We start from the raw sequence: 11116 nt of genomic DNA on the forward strand, positions 1-11116 counted from the left end.
ACTCGGGTACTTCAATTTGATGCTGCTGTATGGCATTCTGTAGCTATAGGTTTGCTTCTTGTCAATAACGTTAGTTTATTTAACAGGAGATTAACTTGCTCTACTACATTGATTTGCCATACAGTTACCAGTTGCTTTGCAGATTAAGATTTCACATTGGTAAAGGTTAGCCTAAACTACTTAACTGTATAATGTAGGTTGAAGAGTCCCAGCTCGACCACGATCAATGACATCTGCCTCTACGTTAATGCATCAGAAATAGAAACAGCCTGTATGACTTTCGTAAGGAGTACTTCTGCTTTTGCTAGTTTAAGTACTTTAAAAAAATAAATAAAAGCTAAGGTAATAAGAAGTATATTTCAAATTCAGGGCTATTAATTTGTGGTATTAATGCTTATACACCATCAAAAGATCATCATTATTATAATAATGATAAATAAAGAAACTAAGATATAACAAATGTGGGCTACAGAATGGATATTGGGTCCAGACCTTTGAATTTGCCTTCTCCACCGAGTTCGACAATTATGTCTGATATCAGTCAAGAATAATAAGGACGGAGAAACATTGAAGTAGGCCTAGTTGACAAAACCCCAAGTCTGTTTAGTTGCGGTTCTGGAGCTTTTGAATGTACCCCTCAATCTTCTCCAGCAGATGGAGTTTGCCAAGCTGTCATGGAATTGAAGATGTTCAAATTTATATTTGAGCTCTTGAAGGACTTCTCATCTTTCTAGAGTACATGGGCATCAATGTAAATATTGAAAGTTCACTCTTCACCATGGCAGATGAAAAAACATCTCACCACAAGACCCTTAGCTGTTCTAGAACCTTTGATGATACCACGCGGTCTTCCTTTGAAGCACTGTGTGTGTACTACATGATGTAGCCAACAGCGTCTGAAACTCAACTGATTCCCAGGGGACACCAACAGCACATTTGAGTAATTAACCCTCAACACCACACAGAGGCAGCATTGCGTTTTAAATCCCTCACTTATTTCACAGAGCGGTGCATGAAGAAAACCTTTCCATTCCAGCTTAATGTCTCACAGTTAAATAAAGATATACCCATCATTTCATTAGTGAGGGGGTATACAACTCCTTTGTTTCGTTATATTTGTTCATTCATTAGCTTTCTTCTTTTTTTAACTGAAAAGGCATTTTAACTCTTTTTATTTTTTTGCACACATTTTTCTGAGGGAAAATCACCTGGAGAGTTGTCTTTTATAGTAGATTGTTTTGTAGACTTTTTTATTTCTACAAAACATTTAACAATGATTACTTGTCACTGATCCGGACTCTGGTGAATGGCATCACAAGCTTAGAAAACCTTAAGAACTGTCTGTTATCTTACCTGTCTAACAATATACAGTGTTTAGCAAAAGTGTATTCTGTGTTTCTTATCTCTTGTTCTTGCTGCAAGTTCCCTGCTCTGCATTATAATCAACTGACTGCTTACAACTCGCTCATAGTCAATTAGTTTAAAACCATCCTTGAATAAAAGTAGTTTTTTTTCAACACACTGAAGGTATTAGGGCAGGAATGATCACACATACTTCATTTTATTTAAATGTTAAAAAGATGAGTAAAGATATAATAAAATGCAGGTTTTCCTGGTGGCCTAGGGTGAAGCTGTGGTTTGGGTCTTGCTGGACCTTTGTTGCATGTCATTCCCCATCTCTGTCATATCTCACGGAGCACTAACTGCGGTGACAATAACAGCACATCCACAGCAGCATATATGCTGGACTTGTTTGACACTCCGCTCATAATGTGACACTCATTTTCCGATATTTTTTTCACAGGGTTTGGTCGAGTACTCAATGGCTCTTCTCAGCGCTGCATGCATGTGTTGTACCATTTATCATGTATGTAAGTTACAGCTTGGCTTGGAATAACATATATTACTTTACAAGCACACACAATGTCATATTTTTTAAATTAAAATAGTTACCTGAATAAAACAATCCCTGATTCATGGTAGATTGGTTGAGGTTAGAGTATAGATAAAAGAATTTAGGAACCATGCAGTCAACCTCAGTCATGTGTTTCAGCATTTCAGTTCCCTCATGTTTCAGTGTGTATTCGACACAAAATCTGGGCACTGTTTTAGATGTTTGAAATGTATTCCACCTGGCTATTGAACACAACGTCTGTTTCCAGTCTTGTTACTGTCGCTCGTTTTATTAATGTCTTTCACCTATGCTGAATTTGAAGGAATGAACAAAGCTATTTTCTTGCAACTGTTAGCCTATGCTGTTTTGCAGGGACATCAAATAGAAAGCGCAGGGATTGGGATGGACGCATCCTAGGATTTTAGGTCAGAAGGGATTTTCTTTATTATGGGTAAATGCACATTTGTTTCTGGTCAACCATCCAGCGGTTCAGTGTAGTCCCTTTGTTTGCGTTTGACAGTTTTTATCATGTTTTGCACACTGCTCCCTTTATCCGGTTTTTGTGACCAGCGTTCCTTCAATTTGAACACCGACTATGTAAGGTGTGAGTCTGTTTCCTTTGGGTTTTTCAGAGGAAATGTAGCACTTACCCTTCAGTGTTACAGTTTTCCGTACTGAACATTATACGGAGTATCATTGTACAGCTGTCTGTCAGTGTCATGTCTTTCAAATTGCACTGAATAAAACCTGTATACGGGTGTGTGCAACAGGTGTGTCTCATTCTTCTTCATTTCCCTCGGCCCTATGCTGCCCTGCAGTGTGGGAGTATATTAATGCAAGTCATGAGCACTTTTTGCATTCTGTATATCATGTTAAAGTAAGTTTGATTAGCTTTTCTGAAAACCTGTTTGGACTATATATATATGTTTACCATAGACACATTTACAGTAGTGTGCAGGCCTTGCAACCCTGACTTGAGTTGTACTAGTTCAACTTTTCTGATCCACAGGTGACCACAGTAGCTTACACTTCATGGAGGGTGGTATACAACAAGTCGGTGAAACACATTCAACGACTCGTTCCCTCGGTAGTAGAATCAGCGCCTACAGATTCTGGCTCTTATCTCCCTTCTGGGTGATTATACCACAAGACTGTGGAACAACCTGTCCCAGAAACTTTGGATAGCTAATTCATGATCACGTTTTCCTCATAAACACACTTTTATGGACTTGCCTTTGAATGTTTCCATCTCATTTTCTTGGGTTGCTTGTTTGTTTCTTTGAATATCTCATGTATTTATGTCTTTTTCTGTATGCTTTACTGTTTTCTTTTCATGCCTTTCACTTTGGAAAATCTGCTTTAAGATGCATGCCATATAAATAAAGATTGGAATAATTACCATAATCATAAAACTTAAAGCTGTGAAAGTAAAGGTTTAACCTTCATCCACGTCCCAAGAGTTAGTGCAACAACATCTGAAAACGTATTGCTTTAAGAATCTCTTCATGCCCTCTGCACCCTAAATCCAACCATGATATCTGTCATATTGCTTTGGATGCTATTACTTTACAGGGGACATCATGAACATGTCTGCTTTTGAGGCTTTGGCCCATGGATTTTGGAATTGAACCTTATTCTACCATTGCTCTCACTCTAAATCCCTATATGTCATAGTATGAATATGCAAATGAATGTTTCATATTTCAATTTTAATGTTTATCTGTATGGAAGCTTATGTTGATTAAAAAAAGCTTAGACTGTTTAAAAGTGGCACCTAATACGGGTAATATGTCTCCAACTCTTTGAGGAGCAGGTCCCCTATTGATGTACAATCGCTGCTCGTGAAACCTTTTCATGATCTGATCAGCATCGAAATAAATGGCGGTCAAGTTGAAAATAAGGCAGCTTTTTTCTTAGCCCAAGCAGACATATCCAACATACCGCTTTTTTTGCCTGTAAGCCGTGCAGAAAATGTTCAGTAACTATAATTTACCAACTTCGTTGAAACATAAAACCCCGAGAGGATACATGTAAGTGCACATGGAATGTTCTTTTTATCATCTTTGAAAACATTTACAACTATTTGAGACAAAAAGAAAAAAGTTACAAACAGAATTGACCTGCAGTTTGCATCCATTTTCAAAATGTTACATAAATAAAACTCATATTTATAAATATCTCTTTTTATAAACATATAAATAGTTTTTAAAACATAAATACATTTATGCAGGGAAAGATGAAGTACATGAATGTACAGCAGCAGCAGCAACAATATACAGCTTTGCGGTTTGTAGTTTTTACACTAGTGTCCGCCGTCTTGTAGTATGCATCAGTTGACCATTTGTATGGTATACACATATGTATATATGTATATATACCTGCATATTTATCATATATATATATAAATTTATATGAGGGTTTTGTAGCATCGTCATCTCAGTCTTTGTTTATGCTGGTCGTGTTGACTTTCGTACCGAAAATCTGTCACTTGGTGAGTTTTTCTTCTTTTCTCCCTCAGGTGAGAACAAACTGAACCATTGTTTTCCAACCCATCGTCCAGAGATCTAGAGAAAGAGAGGAAACAGGAGAAGTATGTTTAGACTGAGCATTCGCAAACTGCACAAGTTCATTTATTCAGCAAATTTGCAGTGCTTATCGACCATGTATTCATCAACGTAGCCCTCACATTTCTCATCAGTCTGTGAATCTCCAAATGAACTTGTTTTATGCTTAAAGGTGTAAGATTGGAGATCGGGAGCGGTTCGGTTGCCTCTCAATGGCTCTCAACGTGTCGAGTGTTGACATGACTTTCACCTCAATGAACACATATCTAACACAGACTTCCACATTTACAATACACTGCAGCCCACTGAGGGAGTGTCAGCTGATGAAACACACACACACACACACACACACACTCACACAAGTTAGTCACAAAATCACACTCCCCCATGAGGATTTCACAGTAAAAAGGCCTTAAGCCTCAGGACTAATTGTGCGTCACCTCGCTTCCTCATTTCTTCATTCACCACCACAGCCGCCTTTGTTGTTTTTGTTAAAATCACTTGGTTAAAGAGAATGGGTTTCCCAGAAAGATCCTGGCCACCGCAGGGTGCCGTGTGTTTACAATGTGTGTGCGTTAGCCTGTCTGCATCCCCTCTTCCCTCCTCCATTTCTCCCTCTCCTCGTTTGATATATGCTACCTGTTTTCTAGATGAAGCAGATGGGATCATTTCTGATGATGTGCATGAATACAAGAGTGGACTTTCTAAATATCAACTGGACTGTTTCCCATATATCAGCTGACATCAGTTTAAGTGGGCTTTCCTGCTGTCTTAGGGGGGTTCCTGTCCAGGGAGGGAACACTGCTAGAAGATAGGTCAAGGTTTGATGACATCAGAAGTTTGAGGCATCATGTCTTATTCTCACAATGAAAAGTCCATCAGGCAGCTGAGGTTAGCGGCAAACAGTTACAGAATGCGTTGTGTTTAATATGATTTCTTACATCAAGCTGACCTTTGGCCAATACTGTGAATTCATCGCCTGATGGAATACAAGCATGCATGGCCGTCACTCTCCACTTGCTATCCTCTAGATGGCTGCTACTGAGACTGGATGCTTGTTCTAAACTGGCCTAACCGTGGACGCAAAGCAGACGCTGTGCTGAGACAACCGTCAAGAACATCTGTCCTGAACATCTTTTCTGTTTGTTCTGTCTTTCTTTCTTGCTTTCTCTTTCCCTCCCTTCCTTCTTTCCTTCCTTCCTTCCATTCTTTCTCCTTTCGCTCTGTCCATTCTGCAGCTAAACTCAAGCCCCATTAAGGACCTTTGATGAAACAGAAAACCTCCCATCTGTCACCTAAATGGAGTCCATAAATGATGAAAAAAGAGAAATAACTAAAATGCTTTCCTTCTTTCTATCCTCATATTATCCATTCTTTCTTCCTACTGTCTTTACATCCCCTTACACCACTTCCATAAACTGGACCCTTGATTATGCTTTCTTAAATGTTTTTCTTTTTCCCCCTCATTGTTTCATTCTCTCCTTACCCCAATACATTCCCCTTTGTCCTCATGGTTCTGTTTATACGTCATGTCGTCAGGCTGCAGTGAATCTAAGTGAGGCGGGACCATGACTTGAAGACAACTCACCATAATAGCGCTGCTCCAACCCTAGCAACCCATGCCGCTGATGGTTCCTATCCTGTCCATCTTGTGTCCGAAGCAGCCACTCCGTGACGTGGAACCCCCTTTCTTGTTTCCAGATTTGTGTCTCCTCGGTGCAGGTTGGTCGTTGAGGAGACGAGCCCACATCCCTCTGGCCCGGGTGTCCATGCGTAAATCTCGTAGTAACCGTATCCGAGAGCGCACAGCGTCTAGCCGCCTCTCCCTCTCCTCCGACTCCAGAAACTCCGCCAGCTCCTCGCCCAGCAAACTTCTAAGAGACTGGAACACAGATTGAAAAAATAAATAAACCACTTATCCCTTAGTCAAATACCTTGTGCAAAGATATATTCTTTTGATCATATAACAATACATGCTTGGTGCCACTTAAAGCAGAGCAACTGTTTCAATTGGGTGGAAACCTCAACATGGTGCGTATTAAAGCTCTTTCAAACACCGTGTGCATTGGCCAAGAGAGAGCATGTAATAATGTTTGCCATGTTTTACGCATGGCGCTATTAGGATTAATTGTGTTGGATAGTGGTACTGTCTAATCAAAAAGCAACTTTCGAATAGATCCACAAGATGCTAAAGTTATTTAATTCAAAGGACTCAAAGGACACCATCAATGTAGTTAGGATTCTGCACTTTCATTTTCACTATATATAGGTGACAGGTCAATTATGACATTTCAGACCTGGCTGATGCCTTCAGTGAGGAGTCATAAGACAGGTGCCTGTAGCCCGCTCCTCTGCTCTGAACGCAGGCTGTGGCATCAACTTGCAGCCATTCCACATTTTGCCATCTAAGTTAATAACTAAAACTTTGATTTCAAATGGTAACGTATGAATTATCGGTTTTATTCTTCAGGCAAATTCTATGCGTAATGGTTATTTTACACATAAAAACGTTGAGATTGTTGTAGCTTAATTTGGCAAAGAAATTAGAAAAAATCAATTCCAAGTTGATAATGAAAATCCTAATCGTGTAAATGAGCTTCTTATATTGCTTCAACCACATATTTTAATTTGAATGGTAAAATGCTTCGTTTTTTTTCTTATCTGGAGCTCTTGTCAAATGACTTCATTGGGCGCTTAAATGCTAAATGTCAAATGCTGGGGTGCAAAAGACAGTATATGGGATCAATTGATATAAATATGCTGTCTCTTTATAAAATAAAGTGATATAAAGCCGATTTGCTATGATGTTTTAGATTCAGGGTGTGGAAAAAATGCCTTCGCTGAATTGCTAAAAGATGACTGAAATTATGAAATATGATGCGTAAAACAACAGTCCTGCACGTCTGGACCACAGAGCAGCTGCTCACTCCTGAAGCGGCATTCAGCTCCCAACGGTTGATAGTGCGAAGCAAATAGGCTACCCTTTAGTTCTCAGCAATAAGAATATAAGTGACTTATTCTTACCTTCTGTTGCGTCTGAGATACAGGTTTTGCCCCCATCCTCACTGAAAGCAGGGTGACCATAAGTCCACACGCTACCAGGTATGACAAGTTCATTTTGCTAAGTCTTGTATTCTTTAAAGGATTCCGCTGCGCTGAAGTTCAGAAAAAGAGACGGTAGCAGCAGCCAATCAGCTGTTAAACAGAAGAGGCTTCAGTCCGTCCTTTACTCCAAAGCTCCTCAAGTGCTTCTCTAACTCTGTGTATTGGTCCTCACCGCTTTATAGCCAGCCCGTGGTGATGTCATGATAACCTGCGTAATGGTCCTCCTTCCTCGCCAACTCCCTGTTTTCTCTACCTGCCTCTTAGCACGTCATGCCAGGGGTTAATTAGCCATAATGATAAAAGCTCCGGTCATCGGTGCTATGGAGGAAATGAGATGTCCCTTTCTTTTTTTTTTTACTTTCAGACCTCTGGCTGAGATGCAACGGCTGAAATCGAAGGTAGTTTCAAAGACTGCGCGTCAAGAGCTGAAGAGCGACTTTGGCAGAGGAATAACTCATTAGATGCCAGCCGCTCTGTCAAATATTCTACTGTGAGAGTGAGGATGACATTTCTTCATTGCAGGAGAATTAAAATTCTGCCACGGGAATGAAAAGAATATATTATTATTTGTGTTTTATATTCTATGGAATTATATCATCAAGTGTCATTTTCTAAGACTTTCTTGAACACATCTTGAACACATCTCAAACAAATGAAATAGCATTCAAAATAAAAAGATGTGTCTTTGCCTCAGTGCAGCCCCATTTATTTATCACAAAGTAAAGATTTTGCGATTTTTGCGGTGATACACAGAAACAGATCGTCTATCAGATTATCTGTGCGCAAAGAGGTTACTGGAAAGTTGACTTCATGCAGAGCGATGACATCTACCACCATGGTACAGTCAAAGGTAAATGGATCTGATGGTTCAAACGACAGACATAATTCACATTAAAAAAAGGAGCCTCATTATAAAGGAATTACGAATGTGTCTCGATGGCAATGACGTTATCATTAGTTCATATGAGATCTGTGGATTTGTTTTGTGGATCTTGGAGATATCTGGGTGCCATTCAGACCTGTCGCACTGCACCAGGTACTCACAGTGGAACCACAGACGCATGGTGAGGCTTGTATGAGGCACCATGATGCGTGTTTGGACTGAAAACGTGTTTGTGTCAATCTGTCCCGACATACCCGCACACAGTCACCCACACAATCGGAGGAGGTTGATTAGGGCTCCTTAGGTCATTAACCTAATTATTATCAGGTTACTAATTAGGTATTAGTTATGATGTTATAGCTGCACTCGGAAACATAGGTAATTGAACCCTATAGTATTAATAAGTGCTACTACAATGTCAGTCCACAATATAAGAATTGCAAATGTCCCATATGTTTCCTACCGTCTTTACTGCACAATACATATCCAGAATACAATTATTTATAGTGAGGTGGTATCACAGTCTTTCTTGAATTATTTTAGTGCTACATGATCTCTCTGAAAAAGATGATGTACTGCAAAAGGCTTAAGACCCCCTTAGTGGTTTAAAGAATCTGAACAACTTCTTTTATAGCACAATAAAGGGTTCTTGGGTCCAGCTTTTATTTGTCCCGGGTTATCAGGAACCTTTTCTGAAATGAATCTTTGTACTACCAAAAAGTAAAGAAAACAGGAAACAATTTGATTTAACAACAGATCTTCTAATACAGTGTTGAGTCGGACATTATATAATATAATTTAATGTTATAGCATAGTCTAATGTGGTGATATGTATTGGTGTATCTTTTATTTTGAGTTGGAATGTGATAATTTCACTTTTTTGTGATGTTTAAAGCTTGATTCACAAATGCAGGTATGCTCTAGAAATGACACATGTTAAAATAAATTAGTAGTTTTTTTAATAAATAAATCTGTGTCAAGGGAATGACATAACATTAAAGTAGCTTGAATGTTACTCATTTAGCCAACAAACAGGTGGTTTCAAATGGTTTAAGATAAATGTGCATTTAAGGTGAAAAAAAAATTCTGTAAAAACTGTTACTTTTTGCAGTGTGGAATGACTCTGGAGCAGTCTGCAGTCTGGCGCAGAGCGGAGCTGCAATCTCAAGCAGCACCGTCTGTTTTGGAACACAGAGTGGCAGTATTTGCTGTGCCGAAAAGTGAATACCCCATAGTCACGTTTACTGGATCAATACCATCTTGTAAAGATACCTCATTATTCACAGCAGATCAGGACTATATGAAAATCCCAATAAGACTGTGTGGAGCAGATTAGACATATGTGATGAAAGGATATCAGTAAATCCCTGATTTCATGTACCACGTCTATCTTATCTCAGACTTCTACCAGGCTCAAAACTTGCATTGTGTGTTGGATTTCTATTGACTTGAGTAGCGAAGGTGATGTTTGGACAAGTGTCGTCATAATCCGATGAATGCGTGGAAGTGTCTCTAGCAGCGCTTGGCATTGAAACCCCAAATTAGTTTCTAAATTAGAAAATAAAGTCAGGCAAATGGATTGCTCTCATCCTAACACTCACACAAACACACAGTCAAAACAAAAGAATGCATCCCGTCCCTTTCCCAAGATTTTCAGAATCAGAATCAGAACCGTTTATTGCCATGGTATGTTGAACATACAAGGAATTTGACATGAGGTGCATAACATTTAACAATCAACAACAAGCAACATACTGCAAAGTAGAAACATATTACAATTTACAGAAAAATATAAAATAAAGTGAAATATAAAATAAAGTGCACAAACAAACAGATAACAGGACTATAAACAAGTGAGATGTGAGTGTAGTGTAAAAGTGTCGAGTGCATTAGAAGGGATGTGCGGGGGAGTGACCGGTAGGATATTGTCTTGGGGATGACAGAGTCAGTGTTAATGAGCCCGACTGCGGATGGGAAGAAACTGTTCATGTGTCGTGAGGTCTTAGTCCTGATGGACCGCAGCCTCCTGCCAGATGGAAGGGGCACGAACAGTTTTTGTCCAGGGTGAGAGGGGTCGGCTACAATCTTTCTTGTTCACTTCAGGGTCCTGGAGGGATGGCAGATTGCAGCCAATCACCCTCTCGGCAGAGCGAATGATGCGCTGCAGCCTGCCCTTGTCCTTGGCTGCAGCGTACCAGACCGTGATGGAGGAGCAGAGGATGGACTCAATGATGGCTGTGTAGAAGTGCACCAGGTTGAATTTCTTCAGCTGCCTCAGGAAGTACATCCTCTGCTGAACCTTCTTTGTGATGGAGCTGATGTTAATCTCCCACTTGAGGTCCTGGGATATGATGGAGCCCAGGAAGCGGAAGGACTCCACCGTGTTGACGGGGGAGTCACACAGGGTGATAGGGGCTGGTGGGGCTGCATTCTTCCAGATATCCACAACCATCTCCACTGTCTTGTTGTCCAAACCGCACCAGGTCACCAGATGGTCAGTCTCCCACCTGTAGGTGGACTCATCCCCACCAGAGATGCGCCCAATGAGGGTGGTGTCATCCGCGAACTTCAGGAGCTTGACGGACTGGTGACTGGAGGTGCAGCTGTTCGTGTACAGGGAGAAGAGCAGAGGGGAAAGAACGCAGCCTTGGGGGGAACCGGTGCTGATGG

The 11116-nt window shown here is 40.3% G+C and overlaps 1 protein-coding gene across 1 annotated transcript; it reads right to left on the reverse strand.

Annotated features, from left to right (window-relative positions):
- Positions 1 to 4127: 4127 nt before the first annotated feature.
- nppc (natriuretic peptide C) lies at positions 4128 to 7575 on the reverse strand (the record flags this gene model as incomplete). Its single annotated transcript, XM_079157279.1, has 3 exons — positions 4128 to 4458; positions 6047 to 6340; positions 7483 to 7575. The coding sequence occupies 2 exons, from the start codon at positions 7573 to 7575 to the stop codon at positions 6068 to 6070; spliced, it is 366 nt and encodes a 121-aa protein (XP_079013405.1). The 3' UTR covers positions 4128 to 4458; positions 6047 to 6067.
- Positions 7576 to 11116: the final 3541 nt, after the last annotated feature.

Source organism: Pholis gunnellus, assembly GCF_910591455.1.
Source record: "Pholis gunnellus genome assembly, chromosome: 4".
NCBI lineage: Eukaryota > Metazoa > Chordata > Actinopteri > Perciformes > Pholidae > Pholis > Pholis gunnellus.